This window comes from Mytilus californianus, unplaced genomic scaffold (assembly GCF_021869535.1).
Source record: "Mytilus californianus isolate M0D057914Y unplaced genomic scaffold, xbMytCali1.0.p SCAF_11, whole genome shotgun sequence".
Taxonomy (NCBI): domain Eukaryota; kingdom Metazoa; phylum Mollusca; class Bivalvia; order Mytilida; family Mytilidae; genus Mytilus; species Mytilus californianus.
Genome location: NW_026262593.1, coordinates 6,904,256 through 6,927,632, shown reverse-complemented (window position 1 = coordinate 6,927,632; position 23,377 = coordinate 6,904,256). Strand labels below are relative to the sequence as shown.

The window sequence follows — 23,377 nt, the reverse complement described above, 5'->3', positions numbered from 1 at the left end:
ATTTCACTAGACTTTTATCCCGTGTATATATACTGGTACCCAAAATGTTAGAATCAAATACACTAGTCGTAAGGGCGTAGGAGAAACATAAATTGGAGCATTGTTTATACTAAATATCGTTCAAGCGGGTTTTTTTTATTACGGAAAATTACACGCATGACGTCCCTTCGAAAGTGACGTTTTGGGGGAATTCGAAAATTTAACGTCGCGCCAAGAGTTAACTCCCTTTAAACTGTATCGGATGCCCTTAAACAATACACAAAAAACTAGCTTAGTAATGTACAACGAAATAATATATAAGTTGATTTGTTTAGACAGTGTTGGTTTGAGTTGTAGGATGCGACAAGTTATTAAAGGTAAAATCCGATAACTTTATATCATAAAATTGAGAATGGAAACAGGGAAAGTATTCATTACTCAATTGGTATACTTTTGTTAATTGAACACATTTACAATACATTCACTATTTAAGCTTAAGTTTCAAGCAGATATTTATGTAAATGCGTAGCGTCAGTCAAATATTTTATGTTGTCTTTCATTCGGTGATCTACCTCTTGCATTACAGTTAATCTGTACGTCTATATTCTGAAATTTAATTTTCTACACAAAAAGAAGTATCAAGTATCCCACTATCTCTGTCGTCCAACGATGAACTGCTATGGTGTTTCAATGTAAATGGGTAAGTTTCTATTGCGCTTGATATGTCTTCTGTCATAAAACTCACTTGATCTGAAAAATATTCATAGAACACCTGTCAAAATGTTGAATTAAACTAGATACACAGTCACATAGTAAATCATATAAATAAACAATGGAATCTCTATAAAAAAAACCAAATAAACTAAATATTTTATTTAAGAAATTTTCTTGCAATGTAGATGGTAGCTTGAATCAATTTATCAACGAACTGACTGGTACCATTGGTGTTTCAGTAAAATTGTAAATAAAAAGAGCATTGACCAGATCTAAACAGGAGGCCATTTCTATATTAAAATTTTCGGTCACTACTGTTAGAAAACTTGTTTATACGGCAACGGTTTGCGATATCAAGATACGAATGAATAAACATGATTCATAAGTTTACATGACAAGAAGATATTAAGAATAACGTCATCTAAAGAAAAAATATTTTTTTGAGTTTAATACACAAGTAAATGAATTATTGACCTGAAACGTAAAATTGTGTATGAAGTGATGAAGTAATGAGTCGGATTATATATGTTGGACAAATAACAGACACTTACAGTACTTTTCTAGTGATCAATTAAAATGTTTTCTGTTAAAGAGAGGCGAAAGTTACCACCAAAGGTATATTCAAACTCATCAATCGAAAACAAACTGACAATGCCATGACGAAAAACAAAAAACGACGAAAAGACAAACAACAGTACACAAAATACAACATAGAAGACTAAAGACTGAGCAACACGAACCCCACAAAAAAGCGAGACGTGGTCTCAAGGGCTCAGGAAGGGTAAGTAGATCCTGCTCCACACGTCCCATTGTTCAGTGATTGTTGTTAACTTTAAAAAAAAGTACTGAAATGATAGCAAACTTCATAAACAGGTCTAGTGTGAATTTACTGTTTTATTTGGAAAATGCCTGTGCCAAGTCAGGAATATGGCAGTTGTTTTTCACTTGTTCCGTTTATTGATAGTGTTTGATTTTGTCAGTTTTTATAGACTTCCCCTTTTTGAATTTGCATAGGAGTACGGTGTATTAGTTATATTTTTTTCCACTACTGAACTGCAAGGAAGTATGACAATAGTAGCTAAAAGGTTTCATAACATATATACTGCTTTATATTTACGTTTCCAACTACGAAGCAAAACACTATTTATAAAATAACCTGGCCTCATCTTACATGTTATTGAAATTACTAAGTATGCACGTATTTGTAACTTAAAAAAGTTCAGCAAATATATAACTATTGGCATCCAAGTTTCAATTGAAAGACAATATTTAAGAAGTATCTGACATTTACCTAAATTAAGCATTCATAGTTATATAACTGCCTGAGGCCAAACTTCGATCAGTCATACCTGAAGTTAAGTGAAGAATTATGTAGTTTAAATGTGTGTTTAATTGTTTCGTTACACTATTCGATTCAATATACATGTGATTTGCATTGTAATATAATATTCGTAATACGAGTCTGGAGCAGTATCTGCTATCCTATATTAGCACCTGCAATCACCCCCGGTTTTTGATACGGTTCGTATTGCTCAGTCTTTAGTTTTAAGGTAGTATTTTGTAGATTGGATTGACCTTTTGGAGTAATTCTGTCTTCTGTGTCTTTACTGATAGACAAGGTACATAAAGACACGAAAAGTAGTATAAAGAATCATTAGAGTTGCACTTTTAACAAATCGTAACTTTATTAACCTGTATTCATCATGTCGCCTTTTTTTGGAAGTTAGATTTGTACTTTTGTAACATCGAATGTAGGCAAACTAATTGATGTCTATACAATTTTATCGTTTAAATAAAAATTTCCATAAACAGTTTGTTTTTCCACACATTTTTGAGAAATAGAATTTAACGTATAAAGGGACATTTAATCTTCCCCTTTGACGTTCAATCTTTACCAACTTTAAGGAATATGTTTCACAAATTTTTAATGCATCTATGGTAGTATTAATGGTACATAATTATCTATTATTGCAATATTTGTATGACTTCGCAGATGTTGTTAAAATAAGTTTCAAAATGCATACCATTCATGAAAATGTAATTGACTTCGCCTAAATTACCAAAAGCTAAGATATGCACTAATATAAGATAATGTTAAGTAATGATAAATAGATTACGTGACGGTGTAAACTGGATAACCCTACCCACTACTTATCAACAAATTACGTACCAATATTACATTCATTGTGAATAGTAGTATCTGAAATCAACAAATATATAATTAAGATCCATTTATTACATCGGTGATCCGTTTATTTGGCAATCGCCAATGGCAGTCAGCAGGGTTTAAGAACATTTGTTGTTCGACCTGTTAGTCAAATGCGTTTTGTTAAAATATACTTTTTCACTTTTTTGGTCTTTTGGAAAATGTTGTTTGTGCTGTATTTAGACCCCTCTAACAAGAAATTTGTTTTGCATGCACACGTATAAAAATTGCGGTTTTTATCCAACGCAATCATAGGTTTGAACGTTGTTTACAATTTAGACTTGTTTATATATATATATATATATAATTGAACATGGGAGAAACAACGAGATAATAATTATCCACACTTATGTTGAGAATCATCAAATATGTAACGGAGAATATTGAAATATTTAAAATCTGTACGGGAAAAACAGATTGTACCACAATCACCTGTTGATTATGATTCTTAACTTTGCAGACTATAAAGTAGGAACGTAACCAGGCACTTTCAAATATGAAATTAACTATTGAGTGTCGATGAATGTTGTGATAAAAATAATAAGTCATAATTTAAATTGGTAGTATCTTTTTCTACTGAACAAAGAAAGACCATAGCGTGATATTAATTCAGTTTTGATTTGACGAAAAATTGCTCGTGAAATAATGTTTATGTCTCACTAAATCGTGCATCTAAATATGTTATGACCAGCTGGATGCATAATTGATAAACTGAGCAAAACTTTCAGTGTCGTGTGCGATTTTTTGGCAAACCTTTTTGAAATATTACTTTAGGAGCTTTTATTCAAATAAATAGAAAAGTTTATTCTACCACCAAATCATAGACGACATATCCTGCACAATGTGACAAAGTTTTGTAACTTTTTCATAACATGTTATCCCTTTTTTAATGTAAAGGTATATTACAAGTTTTGAATATCTTAACCGTTGAAATGTTATTAATTCAGAATACTTCGCAAAACAAAGAAAATAGGTTTCGTATTATTTCTTTATATTTAAGAACACATCATAATATTGATTTAAAACAAAGAAAGTCCGTACACTTTCAAAATGAATAGCACAGTAGCATATCATCTAACATATGACTTATGTTGCAATCGTTCAATACAAAACATGAAATATACTATCGTCCAATATTAATCCTCCGGAATTATAACAGATTTTTGCAATATACTTACATTTACAAGTCCCACTATCCACATAAGGTAAATTTGAAGATCTAGATACAGAATTATTTGTATGACACTTGTCATTTGCACATGTGTTTAAATTGTCTTTTCCAAATTTGCACTGGTTGGATGTTGACTGATCCCGATATATTTCTGCATTGTCGTTGTCAGTTGGGGTGGCTGTTGGTTTTCCACCCTCTGTTGTTTTATTATCTACAACTTCTTTAGCGTCTCCATTTTCGGCTTGATTTAGAGGAATGTCTTCCTGTGATGGGACTCTAGGATCACGGTGACCTGAAGAAAGAATTGTTAGTCTGGACAACTGAACAAAAGATGATAGATAGAGATTTGTTGATTAATTTACCTCTCATTTAAGAAGTAATGATATAACCCCACGACAAAAGTCATATTCCAGCATTTTGTTATGTTTCGTATTATTTTATCCAATAACTGTCCAGACAATCATTCTTCATTCTAATGTATTCAATATCATGGATACACTATAAACAATCTTTATATATATCAAAGTTATGGCAGTGCTCTGTTATCGCTGATTTTTTTTCGTACAAAGCAGTTACTAGGATGTCTTCAAAGCAAATTCAGAATATACAAACGTACGGGGACCTATAGTTGTTAACTTCTATGTCATTTGGTCTCTAGTAGAGAGATGTCTCACTGTCAATTATACTACGTCTTCTTAGTTTTATAATTATACTACGTCTTCTTAGTTTTATAATTATACTACGTCTTCTTAGTTTTATAAACTATTTTTAATGGTCCGCTCAAAAAATGCGTTGTTGGTGTTGGTTTCAGAAAGAAAAACAAAATTCTATCAATTTCGAGTTCAGGCTAAAAAGAAAATCATGATACGAATTAACATACAGTCGGTACAGTATTGGCTGCTGGATTCCAATTATGGTCACATTAACCTATTATATCTGTTTGGGAAGCTCACCCAATTGTTTCAATATAACGGAACTATAAAAGCTATAAAAGGAGGTTTAACCCACCATTTCCTTCGGAAAATGCCTGTACCAAGTCAGGAATATGGAAACAAAAATACTGAATATATTATATATATATATATCTAAAAGGGATAAAAAATTTAAGAAATTATTTAAATTGTTCTTCTGATCAGAGGTAAACTATAAAGTAATACTTCCTGCTTGGGGCACACTCGTTTAAAATAGTACACCTGGTCAGATAGTATATAAATTTAATTAACATCCTTTGAAAATTAAACCACATGTTGTAAAACTTAAATCGCAACGACTTTTGAATTCACTAGAAAAATAATACACGAGTTTAAAAAAAAAAGGTTTTCTTTTTACCAGTAAAACACATCTGTACTGAGGTAATTAAACCTTATTAAGGTACTTCTTATGTGCCATATCTTAAATTTTGACAAAACTTAATTAATCAATCTAAAATTTTACTGAAACTTTGGAACACAATTTCTATGGAAGTTCTAAAATATCAAACTCTTGGTGATACAAAACAAGGGTGTAATTTTTAAAATTTATTTAGTTGCCTTATATACATTTAAAAAAAAAAGTTTATTGCGTTATGATAACTAAACTCAACTGAAACCATAAATTTAGAGTGTAGGACAGAAGTCACAGGACAAAAATATTTTTGTATTTTTCTTGAACTATAACACATCAAAACAATTTTGTAAACAAAAATGTCTTCGAAAAAATCAATTATAATCAAATAATTGTTAAGAAAACAATATGTCAAAGTAGCTTGTTACTTAATGGCTTTATCGTGCCAAGAAATATATCCTTAGAATAATTTAAATTTGATAAATCTTCATTTATCAAGGTTTTTGAACAATTTCCTTAACTATAACATGAACAAATTTAATAAAAAGTAATTATTTCAAGATCTTTCACTTATTTTTTCAAACAATTATAAACAAATTATTTGTGAATTTTCGTCCTGTGACTTTTCTTCCCATCAAAATTGTGACTTATGACTTTCTGTTTTTTTACCTAAATTTTTGCCAGGCTTAAGTTATTGTTGAAAATTTTCCAGTAACCACAAAATATATCTGAACATTCAAAAAGTTTTGAATAACATTTAAGATATTTTTATAATGGTCGAAAGTTCTAGTATTTTTGATGTACATAATGCAATGTGAGCATGATCATATATATAAAAATTCATTTAACTGAAAACTTAATTTATTACATAATACTTTTTAATCTGACTCGAAATCATTTCCTTTGATCATCTTGTTTTTATTTTTTTTTAGAGGTGCTATATATGATGAATATAGTGTTGATAATAATATAATGTTTATTGTGAAATTTTGGTTTCAATGCTATATTAAATACATTTTGGATTTCAAATTGTTGTTCAATATTATAGCCAAGGGAAATAACTAAAACATAGTTACAAAATTTCTCAAATACAATAGATAGATACAGAAATAGGTCTAGATTGGTTAAGACGTGGCCGAGTATGGTTCAGACTAGGTCGAGTATGGTTCAGACTAGGTCGAGCATGATTCAAACTTGGTCGAGAATGTATCATTCTTTGTGACATTTTTTTGTTTTTTTTTATAGTGATTAAAATGATAACACAATGTTGACTGCTGTACCCGTATTTTTGACATATTTACCTATTGTGTCTGTTTGTTTTGTTCACGCATCGTTGTCAATATAATGGAATTTGATGCGACTGTCATACAAGTGAGAGGTTTAGCTAGCTATAAAACCAGGTTCAATCCACCATTTTCTACATAAGAAAATGCCTGTACCAAGTCAGGAATATGACAGTTGTTATCCGTTTGTTTGATATGTTTGAGCTTTTGATTTTTGCCATTTGATTAGGGACTTTCCTTTTTGAATTTTCCTCGGAGTTCAGTATTTTTGTGATTTTACTTTTTTTAGACACTTATAAAATGGTTAAGTACTGGTCGAGTAAAGGTCGAGAACAAGTTCAGACTGTTAAGTATGGTTCAGACTACAGTCGAGTAATATCAAGTAAATTTCAGACTAATTCAGACTGGTAGAGTAAAAATCAGTACAGTCGAATACAGATATAGGCCATTTCAGACTTTAATTGGTTTGTAGTGTAGTGTTTGATTGGTATACTCTTTTTGACACACTTTTACTACATAAAATACAAAAAGCCCTGCATAATATCCTTTGTTTTTCTTTATTAATAAGAAGATGTGGAATGAGTGCAAATGAGACAACTCTCCATCCAAGTCACAATGTATAAAAAAATCAGGCTAAAAATATGTATGTGTGTGTGTGCGTGAGAGAGAGAGAGAGAGAGAGAGAGGAGGCAAAAGGAGAAAACTTACTTTGACTTAAACAAATATTAAACCTGCACGTGAAATGTTCTCTTGTTCTCCATATACACACAACGACTATGAATAAAGTCACCACAGCTACACTGAGAACAGCCACGCTGTAATGAAATACTACGAAAATGTAATACTTATTTTGGTCATTATAGCCACCATACTTTAATTGCATATCTTGGATTAATATCAATAGAATTACACAAAGTTATAGCCATCGTTATAATAAGAATATAAAAGGATTCACGTTTGTTATTTTCAAATTGAAATTGCTGTTGACGCATTTTGATTTTTTATTGCCCATATGGTTATCCAATTGACCGTGTATAAAAATGTCTTTGATTCATTCTCAATATTTTGCTATTATGTAAGAAAATCCGGAAATGCGTATGGAAAGCAACAAAGTATACGTTGCAAGTTACAACTTTAAAAAATGATGAACATCACCAGCAACTACTTCACCGTTCACCTACCATCACATTATAAATAAGCTCTAAAGGACAAGAAATACTAAAACACAAATTGTGTAAGCAGATTTTCGCTTACGTCGTATTGTTTATGTGGTTGCCAATTATAAATTCACTAAGAAAACTATTTGATAATTCTAATTACAAGTGAAGTGTCTATATTTTATGATAATTATTTATGCATTATTTTTGTACTTTTTTTACGTTTTCTAACGAAATGTTAATTCATCCAATGTTGGTGACATAAAGGATAAAATACAAGTTTGTAGGAAACAATATTCTAGACATATACTTCGTAAAATAAAAATAAGGAGATATGGTATTATAGCCAATTAGACAACTTTTGTGGTCGCTGCTGAACTGTTGTCTAATTGGCTATAATACCATATCTCCTTATTTTTATTTTACGAAGTATATATCTAGAATATTGTTTCCTACAAATTTGTATTTCATCTTTTATGTCACCAACATTGAATGAATTAACATATCGTTAGAAAACATAAATAAAAGTACAAAAATAATGCATAAATAGTTATCATCATCGGAGATGACAGCAGCTATGGGTCAATGTACGACCTTAGACAATACACAAACCCAACACCGTATAGTCAGCTATCAAAAATCCAGACATGAAAAAATATTAAACAATTAATCAAAGGCCTGTTTTATACCTTTTTTTCTCAAACGATAACGCTTTAATTGCTGTTTATTGCACTTTGTTATCTTGATTTTGTCTCTTCCTAATCGATTTACGAGATTTGAACATCGATAAACTACTGTCCCCTTAATTTGTTATCAACCATTATTTTTGTCAAAAAGCAAAAGAAAGAAGTACAAATGAAACAAAATCATTTTGACTTACAATATACGTGTATTCAAAAAAAGTAAGGAAATAGTTTGAAATGTCAATAAAAATGTCCTTGAGACTTTATGTTCCAAATAATAAAAGAGTGAGTGTAGCTAGTAAAATACAAACATATACGATACCAACGAGTATCTAATGTGCACTTGAATAAATGCAAAACACCTTTAGTTATTAATTTAGGGAAAGGAGGAACATTTATAGTTCATTATCGTTATACCAGCAATGAGCAATAAAAGGGAACAAATATTAAACAAGATAATTTTGGCGCCCAGTATTTACTGGAAAAGTGTTTTGAATGTCACGTAAAAGGTCTTAGAAATTTTATTTTAAGAATAGTATAGCAGTGACCATAGCTAGTAAAATACAAACATTTACGATATAAAAAGCTGATTTAATCTACAATTGCACAATTAAAACAAACAACATGTTATTAGATAGGGGAAAGGATGAAAATTTGGTAGCTTTTGATGACGTCGTAAAACAACGACGGCAACACTTTACGACTTTCTTTATTATTAGTAGCTATTCTTACAAATAAAAAAAGCTGCATTCAATAATTATAAAAGTAAAACAGAGAGGTAATTTGATAAACTAAGAAGTACATGTAGTTGATAATTGCGCCTACTCACAAAGTGGCTCTTCATGCTGTCGTCATTCATGGTAAATACGTATGCCTTACATGATGCAGCAAAAAAAAAAAAACCAACAACAACAAAAAACAGTTCATGCATAATGATAATAGTAACCTTTATTATGGTCGCAAAGTTCAAAAGAAAATTTATAAGAATGAGATACGACTAACTAAACGTGACATGGCTACTATTGGTGAAGGCGTTGTTATAAACCCGATGATGATCAACAAAAACAATAAAAACAAAAGGCAGTCAAATAAGTGGAAAAGAATAACAGAAACTTTTACCAACATCAGTAAATCGCCATTAGTATCTTGCCTATGTATAAAGTAGTCAACAATCATGTAAAACAGATTTATACAGAAACAGAACAATAGGAAGATGTGACAGGACTACAGGAGAGACAACTTTCCACTCGATCCCAAATGACATAGTTTTAAAAAGTAAAGTTCACCGAACGGCCGTCAGCGATTATCAAACTCAAAACACATATAGCAAGCTACATAAGATCCTGACATGACTAAATATATCACAATTCAACAAGAGCCTGATTTATGTACAAACGATAAAGAAAAAACAAGAATGATATACAGTAACAAACGACAACCACATGTTTTAAGTATTCCGGCATCTCTTAAACTTTAAAACATCTTGATTGGTTAATTTAGTGGAATAACAGTAAGCTTCACAACATATCATTACCAAAATTGACAATGGAATATTGTGCCGTGCAAATGAAACGAAAGTTAAAAGAAAAACATGTAAACATTACTCTTACGCATCTTTATAGGATTTAGTATGGTGCAGGAAACCTTAGATAAGGTAAACAGTCAAAATTACAACTTGAAATGGTTGGTCTGAAATGAACAGTATATGCACCGGGTATACATTTAGTTATTCGTTTTCCATTATGTAGGATCATTGATTTTGTTCTTTTTGAACTTCATAACATAAGTTTTGCAAAATAAAAAGTATGATAAAATGAGCATTTTTTTTATAAAAAGTTCAACATCCTAAATTTTGTTGAAAAAAATAGAATATTTATCTTACATGATTTATCAAACAACATGTCCGCTGACTTTTCGTTGATTGGGTATTGCGAAATATACATTTCAGTTTAGATGAAAACTAACAATGTTAGCACATGACGAGACGAACACACTGTTTAATATGACATGACATGGAAGTGAATAAAAGCCACCTAACGTATCCATACTAAGATAAACATCTATCTAGGCCTTAACCAGATTTAACAATACACAATGACATGCATTTGTCTTACCTGCTGTTATTCTAGTAAAAAAGAGATACACTTTTGACATTCCTGTTCAACTTTTGAACTAAACAAATTATTTTAAAATAGTGATAATCTGGCTCATTTTAACAATATTGACCCATTATTAGTTTGAAATACCATTGATTATCTGTTTATCGCTATTTTGCCTATGACGTCGTTGGTGTTTACATTGACAACGTCACGTGCGCCCTTAGTTTCTGACGATAATTTTCCATCTCAAGCGAGTAGCCTGATATGACAAATTATCACCAAAAAAGATCAAAGGAAAAATGCAAAAATAGCGATAAAACCGTTTCTATTGTTTACACCATTTTCTACATACGATAATGCCTGTACCAAGTCAGGAATATGACAGTTGTTTTCCTTCGTTTGATGTGTTTAAGCTTTTGATTTTGCCATTCGATAATTAAGGGACTTTCCGATTTGAATTTTCCTTGGAGTTCAGAATTTTTGTTATTTTACTTTTTACTACTTCAAGTAACAATCTCGTAAACAAATTACCATTAATGTAAATAATAAAATGTTCTTTTAATAAATCCATTTCATGTTATTTCTGCACTAACAAAACGATAACTCTGTTGTCAGACTTTTCTAACATGTGTAAGTAATTGTAAGGTGGCATACAGTTTCTGCTGTTGTCCTGTGAAGTTTACTTACATTATTATCCTTGTTGTATTGTCCGATTCGTCAATATGTTTTCGTCGATGATGAACTGAAACTAAGAAAATATTCATTGATATGAGAAAAAAAAAGATGGAAAGATGGAATGGTATTTTTTGTCCAGTGGCAAATATGAACTTTCCATTGTACGAATACGAGACACTAACAAAATTTATTACAATTTAGGCACAGACAAGGTGCTTCAAGGGAATAACAATTATAAATAGAAAAATAAATGATCATATATATACTTGCAATTCTGCAAAGATGGAGATTAGAAAGTAATACATTGATGTATAGGAATACTTATTTATGTTAAATAATAAAATGGCATTACACCAGCCATAGTGTTTTCAGTGTAGGATATATAACATGTTCCATTGTCAGGAGTTTGCAAAGGAAGTAAAAAATAATATGCACTAAAGATATATGCAACAAAAATATACTTGATGGGGAAAAAATTAATACAAAAATCTATTTCTAATGTTACCTTTTCCTGAAGAACATTATACAGCAATTTCTTAGAATATCAAATATTGATCGTTATACATATTATCAATATTTAAATAAAGCGCAATACATATCGATTCACAAAATATCGACTATGCAGAGCATATCCCAATATGTAGACGACAGTCAAAGTAGATGGATTCGAGCAATGTTTACCTTAAAGTACATGTCTCTTCCTTTGATTCGTGTGGATTTAACATTTGACTTCCAGACTCACGGACAAGTTAAGAAATTTAGTACCATAAACTATTCAAGAAAGCCTCTAGGTTTGGTTGCACCTTGAATTGCTGATAACATTAATATTCAATTAGTTTTTTGCATATGCTAATATACCTTGATAACTGATTTTTTATCGAATGTATATCTTTTATTACGGTACCTATATGTGGGTAAAATATGTTAGTTCAAACAGGTGCAAAAATATATTGGAATAACAAATAAACTTAGGGAAATGAGAATATGTCAGGGCATAGTTGCATTGACTTGATGATCATAAAATGCATGTTTCACTCGTCACACGGTTCTAATGACGTATCAAGTTGTTCTGGTACCCAACAGATTCATTTAATATCTAATTTGAGAAAACCATACTTGTAGGTGATTGTGATGAGGTAGACAGAGACAAACTAAGTTTTACAGCCTGTGTTGCAGTTCTTTTTGTCGAAATCTTTACTTCCGGTACACCATTTGAATCTCTATAGGAAAATCAAACAATGTTTAGCATTCTGTAATAAGAAATTGTGAACTAGTCGCCTATAAGAAATCGATCTAACTAGAATATTAGATACCTGAGGGACAACACTGAGTATTGTACAAATGCATAGTTATTATACCTTATATAAAAGTCGAAAGAAGTTGTAATTTACTTTAATCAATAATCAAATATTTCTCATCGTCATCAACTTTTCTCTCTATTTTTACGTTCTTTGGTGAATAGGCAATTAATTTAATACTGTGTCTTAATGAACACAGTTTGACCTTATATCAGCATTAGATAAGAATGATTTTTGTTGTTGAAAGGGAATGGAATTGAAAGTATTTTCATATTTATGAAAATGGTATTTTCATACTTAATCCATAGTCTTAAAACTGTTATAACATATACTGCTTATGTATTTCTCATGCTTGATTATTTTGACGCGACATAAGTATATACGAATACCTGTTAATGCATGAATTAAAAACTAATTCTCAGAATAATATAACATGAAAACTCTCATTGAAACAATTGTGCACTGGGTCCGCAAACTATATTAGAAATATATTGTAGAAAAAACTAAACACAATATAGGGTTGTGCGTTCTCTACAAGGACGCATGCGCATTTAGTTTAACATGCTTAACATATTTACAAGCAGACATACATAAATGCAGCAGAGTTCTAAGTACACAAGTCAATACGAACTATAGAATTGATATATAAGAAGGTTATTTGGGGAGGGTGCGCGGGGAAAAGTGTACAAAACTAACTTCTGTGTTCTAACTTCTTGTTACGAACGTCGCATCTGTCAAACGTATCTTCAATTTACTTTGTATACTGATCGCCAAAATCGTCTTTGCAGAAAGAAATTCAATGAGTATAACCTTATCATATTTAAATATTAAAAAACATTATATTAAACATAGGTCCGTAAAGAAATCTAAAAAGGTATCCTAACTTAGCTCTACGAGTAATTAACGATAAGACGGTAACGTTATCAGTCTTGTACAGGTTAAAACAAAACGTAAACACAAGACACAAACAATTACACCAACACGTTAAACACACATTTATTTGAGACAAAAGTCAAGATAACATCTGTACCGCTCACAGAACATGGTTTCGCAAAAACTTTCATCAGGTACGCTTAGATTTAGTGAAGCACATAATCATTTCAAAAGCCAACCATACTTTACAAAATAGCAAGCTCAATATTAAGACATTACTACACATTTTGGCATTCTACATCAAATGCAAAAAACATATTTTAATCGAGTCAGTTACAGAGACAACTTGAAAACTAAACAATTAACTTGACAACGTATTCGAAGAAGATTATTTGCTTACTTTCAAAGAATGATAAACCTTTTTGGTAACAGAATATATCTTACCACGTCCTCTTTAGAAATTAGAAAGATTTATATATTTTATGATGAATAGAGTTAATGGCACCTAAAGTAAAACCTATGCTACTACAAACCTGTCAGGTTTATACTTGGTTCTTCTGCATGGTCCACAACCTTTTCCAGTTTTTTCTGATCCCTCTGGACAATCTTCACATCCTACATAAAAAACAAATACAACATATTTCAGCATATAACTGATATAATTAACAGGAGATGTGATATCATTGGTTAAGTTAAAACATATTTTATTGTTCAAAAGAGGCAAACGGATCAGACACAAGTTTTTTCAACAAAGCAACGTCTTCTCCGATACGTACATAAATATAAAAATGAAAGAAAAATTACATAAATCTGACTTCAACAAATTATTGTTTCAGCATGAAGATATAGAAATAAATTACATAGATATATGAAGTAGCAAATAAATGGATTTTTCCAGTCAATATAACGAATCGAGTGCGTTTATTTTTAGAATACATAAATTCAAACACACCGATCTGTGAAATATAAAAATATGTTTGTGTGCTTGACAAGTCATGTGTGTGGATTGCTTTAAGTACAAATTACACACTCATAGTTTATGATAGGATACATATTGAGTCCCTTTTATTGTGACGGATTAAGATAAGAAACGGAATAAATGTACACATAATTGTAAGTATTAATTTTATATCTTTTATCAAATCCATTGAAACGTTTCAGGTAACAATAGTCAATCATAAAGATCATTCGATTATCGTATCCCCAAGAGCGTAAGTTAAATCATGTTCAAGTACGATCTGTTACAGAAATAAAGTTGTCAAAGTTGAGAAAAGCTCTTGGTACTTTTTATATACTTTTGTACAAATAGAAAAACACTATCATGTTCATCTGAACTCAAAAACTCATCACATGATAGCTATAAATCAATTGTAATATTGACAGCAAAAACTTTGATTTCATTTAATATAGAAGCCCTTATGTTGAAAATATGTTACAATATGATAAAAAAATGTTAAGCACCTTCATTGATAAAGCCTTATAAACAATTTGCATCTTGTACTAAGTTTGCATTAAACAACTCAGATTGAAGAGTACTACTCCGGTTTCGCTGCCTTGCATGTAATACAGATAGTAAGCGATCTCCAGGGTAAAAATAACTCGGAGGTTTTTTATTCTTATAGTATAAAATATGCAATTTGCTTTTAAATAATTAAAATGAAGGATTCAGTCTTATGATAATGGTTAAAGTGTTCTACAATGTTATGGATGATTGAAATAAGACTGTCGATAAACTGATAAACCATTCACTGGAATAGTGATATCGTATATAGATAAAGGAAGATGTGGTATGAGTGCCAATGAGACAACTCTCCATCCAAGTCACAATTTGTAAAAGTAAACCATTATAGGTTAAAGTACGGCCTTCAACACGGAGCCTACGCTCACAGCGAACAGCAAGCGATAAAGGGCCCCAAAAATGACTAGTGTAAAACCCTTCAAATAGGAAAACCAACGGTCTAATCTATATAAAAAACGAGAAACACTTATGAACCACATCAACAAACGACAACCACTGAACATCAGGTTCCTGACAGGTGCAACAATCGTGTTTATTTCCAAACAATAATTGCTTATATCAGATACAAATTCTGGGACCAAGTCATGAAGATAATCAGGAGCCTGTTTGTAAATAATTTTATTAAACATAGCCATTTTTTTACCTCTAGCCTTACGCTATTGTTTTCCCATTGAAAATCACACTATAATAAAATTAAGACAAAATAACATAGATGTGAACAATTAAAGGTATATAGGTCTATAAGTCTAACACATTCTAGTACAAAAAAGATGAATAAAAAGGTTCCGATTTAAAACTATCGAATTCGCTTGAAATACTTTCAGAGTGTTATAAAGCGCTAACGAATAGAACTTTTCCGATATCATTATTATCTGATATTTTGACAACACACATTTTGATGATTTTTACAGGTGACATTGTTACCTCCGGTTTTGTTCAGGTATTTTCCTTCTTCACACCCTGTTTGTTTGTCGTCGCAGAGGCAGGGATCACCATGGTAACATTTAGTTGTATCACATTCACAGCCTATCAACTGATCGCAAAATGAAATCTTTTTGCTTCTACTATACTTTATCTCTGTAAGTAAATTGTTAAAATTGATTCCAGCTTCACAATTGTGAACTTTCTATTTCTATGTAGCACCATTCCAGCAGCGCCTGCATATGGAGTTGTTATCTCCCAGTTGAAACGATATTCCAGGGCTTGTATTTCCTATCATTATTTCCTTGAAAGAGGGTTGCTGCTCACAAGGAAGCTATTCAACCAAGAGTTCCAAGTGATGAAGTTGAAATCATCCTTTCGTAAGTTTTACGGACGCCATCACGAGTTGGTTGACCGTTATGGAATTTCCGTTTCACAGATAATAACGGATATGTTCCTGTTGTCGTGACTACAATCCCGTCCACCTTTCCCGAATGTGACCTACCGAATTAGACTTATTACCGGGTTTGTACTAATATGAGCAACATGACGTGTGCCACATGTGCAGCAAGACCTACTTACCCTTCGAACCGCCTGATATCACCCTCGTTTTTCGGTGGGGTTCGTATTGCTCAGTCTTAAGTTTTCTGTGTTGTGTTTTGTGTACAATTGTTTGTCTGTTGGTCTGTCGTTTTTAGCCATGGCGTTGTCTGTTTATTTTCGACTTATGAGTTTGAAAGTCCCTCTGGTATCTTTCGCCTCTCTTTTGTAAGACATGAAACCGATACAGTGGTCACACGACTTATCAAATAAATGAAACAAGGGTCTGAAAGGTTGATTTACCGGGATTATGACTGTAACTGGAAATTGAATGTATTTTGAAAAATAATGATCATTGGGCCATGCAACACGCAATGTGACCATTCAGACACTTTGGCTTGTTGTAATGATAAGCAAAATTTTGAGAGCATGAACTACATTCAGTACAATATTGCAATTAGACGTCCATATTACAGCCGACCTCCGGTAAGGAAGTTGTTATACATCCCATAAATCAAAACAAATGCCCGAACTTGAGTAAAGTTTTTGGAGCTTGACTTTCTATTTTTATCACATTCTGGTTACTATATTATTCGTTATTGGTATTAATACTTTTTATTGTATTCTTCAAATTTGCTTCTAAGACGGATCTTCGAAAGTGAGATGATACTTATTTAAATCTATTCATCACCTTGAGATATATTTGTCATTAAGCAATCACAATACTAGTGATATATACTTTATTTGCATAAATCAAATTCTTTAAAATTATAAAAAATAAATGTCTATTTCAATAATAGGCAGTTTTTCTAAATTCAAATCTACGATGTTTCCTTTGGAGTTTACATCACAATATTGTTTTAAATATCTAGCATTAATTTGATTTATCTCTTCTGATTATCGAACAATGAGATTTGAAAATCATTTAACTACTATCGCGTTAATTCATTGATTCTAAAGTTTGAATTAGATGTAAGTACTGATTCATACTTGGTTCGGTAGTAGAATTAAGAAAAACAACATAAGGGATATTTCAGCAAAAGAAGTTTTGATCAACTGCAGATTCCAAAGTGGAGTACATCCATTTATTGGTGTACAAAACTAGTATGCATAATAACAAATTTTACTTGCCGTTTGAATCACATTTTTTGAGTGGTAAGAATCATTTTGTTTCCTTCTGATTTTCCTTTTGTGAAGACCATATGATGCATGGATCGATAGGGAAACTAAGAAAAAATAACTATGGGAAGTTTTTTGCAAAAGGAATTTTGATCAACTGCAGATTCTCAAAAAAAGTGCGTTCATTTATTGGTAAAACTAGCATTCATAATATAACACATTCTACTTGCCGTTTCCATCACATTTCTTGACTGGTGCAAAGCATTTTGTTTCGTTCTGATTTCCCTTTGGTGATGACGATATCAAATCAGGTTGAACCAAACCATTTGCACACGAAGTACATATATCTTTTGTGAATTCTTCAGCACAGGGCTGTATTTCATGGCCTCAAAAATAGTAATTATAAAGATAAATCAAAAGTTGAAGATAGTTATTGTATTGCAATTCTTTTTCGTCTTCATTATGTTTTAAATGTCATTGCAAGATAAAATAAATAAAGAAAACAGTTTAGATTACTTATGATTGTTTTTCGTAAATTGTTTTGTAATAGATTCGGCCGAAAGTTTCTCAATTGTGTCACATTTTTCATATCGGGGCCTTCTATAGCCGACTATAAGGTATGGGTTTTTCTCATTATTGAAGGCCGTACGGTTGCCTATAATGAGTTATATCCACTTTATTTGAACTTTGATGGATAGTTGTCCCATTGGCCATCTTATCTTATCTCCTTATTCTATATTTAAAATAAAAATATCCAAATACATGCACAGTGAATGAACTATATCCCGGATTATGTCATTTTCGTCTGAACAGTCCTGAATGTATTGCACAATTTTTACATACAAATGCGCTTAAATGATTAAAAGACATTTAAAGAAATATCTGTCGTCGGCGATGAAATCAGAACTAGTACTTTAAGTTATTTTTCATCGTTTTTGAATTATAAACGGTCAAAAGAGTACCGCGTTTCTAGTTTTCACAACATCAGCATAACGGAAACAATATAATATACTTTAACGATAAAAGTTTGTAAATGAATTGTGTTTGAATATAAGACAACTATGGTTGCAATATGCTGTTGCAAAGTAGATTTAAGCCACGTTCTCAACAGGATGTTGACATTCCCATTAGGAACCAAATGTGCACCTCTCCTGGCCGGCCTTTTCCATTTTATGTGAGTCGCAGTTTTTTCACAATTGTCACATGTGGAGAAGGATCTGCTTACGCTTTTTTTTTTAGCCATGGCGTTTTCAGTTTATTTTCGACTTATGAGTTTGAATGTCCCTTGGTATCGTTCGCCTCTCTTTTTCAGACATTTGTAAAAACAATAATATTAAAGCAAGTAGATTATTCAATTTCACAGACAGGTTTTTGATGCTGTTCTTTCCATTAACATTCCATTTTTTCTGATCGGGTCCAATTAATATATCCTCCTGAACTAGAGATTAAAGAAACCACAGATACAGCTTCCTCCGCATCATTTCGAGACATTTACCTCGAATTTAAAAGCAGCGGTCATCTCAGTACCCGATTCTGCGACAAACGAGACGATTTCAATTTTAAAATTATAATTTTTCGCACCTTACCAGTAATACATCAATACCTGCGAATGAATAAAATTGAGAATGGAAAGTATACATTTCTAAACTCATACAATATTCAAAAGCTTGCAGATGCTACTCAAAACTTGTTGTAAAACGTCATCGGCGTCTGAGGAAAAAAAATAAATAGCCAGCGTTTTTTAAAAAAATGTTTTGGTGGCAACTTTACAAATAATACCAAATGGTTTTGAGTTATAAATTCGACGTTCCGAAGTTGTGTATCTTTTCAATAACTTAAGGTTCCCCGTTATTAAGGTGACTCGGTTTTAATGCATCCCGCAATCGGGTTGTTTTTCCTTTTTAAAAAAATGGGCATGTTAACATATTTTAACTTCTTGAAGTCATTGTCAAATTTGTTATCTACTACACTTGTTTTGTTGGTGTCTTTGTTATATTGATTTTTATGTTTATTTGAATATTTTATTCAGTTGTGTTGTGTGTCTGTGAAAAAGGCCAAAGATACCAAAGGGATATTCACACTCATAAGTTGAAAATAAACTGACAACGCCATGGCACACAATTAACAGTATTTAAAAAACAACAAATAAAACTAAAGACTGAGCAACACGAACCTCACCGAAAAACGAGGGTGATATCAGGTGCTCCGGAAAGGTAAGCAGATCATGCTCCACATGTGGCAAATGTGATGTTTGTTAACATTTTGGCCGTTTGATAAACAACTAACATACAAGTGGGATATTTAGCTAGCTATAAAACAGGTTAAATCAGTGTTTTCTTCTGAAAATGCCTGTACCAAGTTGGGAATATGGCACTTGTTTTTCTCTTGTTCATTGATAGCGTTTGATTTTGTCAGTTTTTGAATTTGCCTTGCAGTTTGTTTTTTTTTTTTTTATTAATTTGCGTTCATAACATAACTAAGGAGCTTACCTGGTTCACAATTTAAAAATGCTACACATGGTCTTCTATTCCCATCAATTGTATAATAGACATAATGTTCTTCATTCGAAAAAATCTGATAAAAAAAATAGATTTAGTTGTAATAATTAATAAAATAAGTAGAGATGGTATGATTGCAAATGAAACAACTATCTACCAGAGACAAAATGTCGCGGATATTAGTAATGATAGATCATAGTATTATTTCAACAACGAGGAAACCCACAACGTGACATAGTTTTCATACGATTCAAACGTGTGAACAAAGGCCACATTTTCGCTTAAGCATTAAACGAAAAATATCTATAATATTATATTGATTTGAAGTAAGTTGCCTAATGTAAATTCCAGCAGTATTATTAGAAAACTACTGATAATTTAAAGCAAATATATCAACGGTCGGTAAACGTTGTTAAATGTATAAAATAAAAGGATAATAGACAATATTTTTCTAAGTTTGTCATAAGCTTTAACTTATAGCAATAGAGGTTCTATCTATTATATCAGGGACAAGTGATGCGCTTATACGGATACAGCCCTTGGATGGTGTAAACTTCCCAAAAAACGTGTATGGTGTAATGGTGTATAGCATATTGTGCAATGGTAGAAGGTGTATGGTATAATGGTGTATGGCATATGGTGCAATGGTAGAAGGTGTATGGTGCTATGGTGTATGGTGTAAGGGGAATGGTGTAATGGTGTAACGTGCGATCTGAAATGGTGTGAATGAATGGTGGACGACATTTAAAACTATGCAAAATATTGATAAGAATTGATTTTTAATTTTATACATTAATTTACAATATTGTGATCAAAATTCGTTTTTTAAAATAAATAAATAATTTTGTAGTCGCACGCTTTCTTTGAAATTAAATTGCATTATGGTGTAATGTGTAAGGTGTACATGGTGTATGGTGCAAAGGTGCATCGTGTATGGTGTAATGGCACAGGGTGTATGGTGTAATGGTGTATGACGAATGGTGTAATGGTGTATGGTGTTAGTGGGAAGTTTACACCATCCAAGGACTGTATCTACCAACTGACGATAAACTGCATTGACAAAACGTACAGATATATTGCAAAAAAGAAAATGTTTGGCTTTAATTACCAGTTAAAAATTCAACTATTTCCTCAATTTGTCATAAGTTATATATGAGCCAATGTTATGACTCTGTTTGCATTTAAATACAGATTAATTTGTGCATGTCATTTCCATATCGACCATTAACCATCACGATGTGCTGTTATAAGTCTAAGCATGATAACCGGACAGATATTAAAAATGCCATGCATGTACTTACATGTGCACGTGTGTCTATAAAATATACATAAACAAAGGAAACTAAAACACCACTAAACTTAAAAAACCTTATAGTTATGTTAATGACCAACAATTAAAACATCAATCACCAGTAACATATTGTCAGATGTTTCAACTTTTTATTTTAAAATTGGCACTCTGTTACCAATCAAAGCATCTGCATTTCATGTTCATAAAAAATAAAACACTCATGCATAGATTGCTATACCAACACTTGGGACAACTTCATTTTGTGATTTCAATGCTCTGTAAATTGCAATTGGTATGTGGTTAAGCAATCCAACAGAAGACGGAACACGTGACTAGCATACTTAATTGTAAGCATGCTGTCTTTGGTGAGTATTTGCCAGTGTTATAACGATAATAAGTGGTTCATATACATGATACATGTCAGCTTATCCCACCTGATAACAGTTTATTAGTTAGAGACGTACAGGTAGCTCTTGGTATGAGACTTGACAGTAAACTGGTACAAGCTGTGAAAGTCCTACTGCTACCTACTCTTATATATATTTTGTCGTGATAAATGATAACTGTCTACATTGACGAACCGACAGTATTAACTGGTTGAGAGCTTTTGAGATGACGGGAGATTTTTGTTAATTGAGATGATGTGACGGGAGATTTTTGTTAAGCAGAATCTTTTCCACTCATATAATCTGCGACAAAAGAGATGATTTCAGCTTCCCAGTTTTCATTTCTATGTGAAGCAACATTCCAGCAGCGTCTGTATATGAACTACATATCTCCCAGTTGAAACGATATAACAGGGCTTGTATTTACTTTCATGATTTCCTTGATAGAGGGTAGCTGTTCAAGAGTTTGGTTAACAGTGTGGAATGTCTGTTTCACATATGATGGAAGATATGTTTTAATCGTCGTAACCGCAATCCCGTCCTCCTTTCCCCAAATGTGACCTACCGAATTAGACGTATCACCGGGTTTGTACTAACATGAGCAATTTGACAGGTGCCACATGTGGCGTAGGATCTGCCTACCCTTCCAGAGCACCTGAAATTACTCCGGTGTTTTGTTGGGGTCGTTTTTCTCGGTCTTAAGTTTTCTATGCTGTGTTTTGTGTCCTGTAGTTTATCTTTTGGTCTTTTAATAAAAACATATGACGTTGTCAGTTTATTTTCGCCTTATGATATAATTTACAAAACCCATACCGCATAGTCAGTTATTAAAGGCCCCTAAATGACAAAAGTTAAATAATTCAAACGAGAAAACTAACGGACTGATTTGTGTACAAAGTAATGAACGAAATACAAATATGATATACAGCAACAAAAAACGACCACTGAATTACAGGCTTTTGACTTGGAACCGGCACATACAGAATGTGGCGGGGTTAACAGTTTGAATGTCCCTTTTGTATCTTTCGCCTGTCCTTTATTGGATTAACGTAGAGTGACAATTTTGGTTGTCCGAAAGATATATCATACTAATTATTTTTACGCCGTACGGAGATTAATATATGATTAATTCACCGTTTTTACTGTAAATTATAATTTTCTTTACAAAGCAGGGGGGTGGGGACTGCAAAAATATAAACAAGACAAAAGTAAACTGTATAAAATACCTAAAACAGATGTAACAACAAGGAAGTTGGTTTACCCAGAGACCAACATTATAACTTTCTTCAACTGATTCAACGCCCACTTCAGTGAATTTAAATCAAAGTCATATTTAAATGTTTTGTCAGATACGTTTGACGGATTATCAATAATCATATTTAAATGTTTTTTTTTAGATAATTTTGACGGATTATCAATAATCATATTTAAATGTTTTTTAAGATACGTTTGACGGATTATCAATAATCATATTTAAATGACTTCCTTACTTATTAAAAGATAAAAGATAATACGTACCATGGGTATTATGCAAAGAACAAACGTCGCACGTAATGACTCTCTAACCCACCTGGTCATCTTTATATCAATTTCTATAATTATAGATTATCAAGTTATAGCAGATACATTGAAAAAATACACT

General features: G+C 31.8%; 1 protein-coding gene across 2 annotated transcripts; it reads right to left on the bottom strand.

Annotated features, from left to right (window-relative positions):
• Positions 1-357: 357 nt before the first annotated feature.
• LOC127719459 (uncharacterized) lies at positions 358-23,377 on the bottom strand. Of its 2 annotated transcripts, XM_052225563.1 has the most exons (12): positions 23,254-23,377; positions 20,050-20,134; positions 17,791-17,946; positions 15,905-16,057; positions 13,995-14,076; positions 12,407-12,510; positions 11,303-11,363; positions 7,385-7,491; positions 4,078-4,362; positions 2,864-2,893; positions 1,985-2,042; positions 584-729 (listed from the first exon to the last, which is right to left on the bottom strand). In XM_052225563.1, exons 1-11 carry the CDS (start codon positions 23,311-23,313, stop codon positions 1,990-1,992), a joined length of 1,176 nt encoding a protein of 391 aa, XP_052081523.1. In that variant the 5' UTR covers positions 23,314-23,377; the 3' UTR covers positions 584-729; positions 1,985-1,989. The 2 variants fall into 2 exon arrangements, with proteins under 2 accessions (XP_052081522.1, XP_052081523.1); XM_052225562.1 differs by lacking the exon at positions 1,985-2,042 and having other exon boundaries at positions 358-729.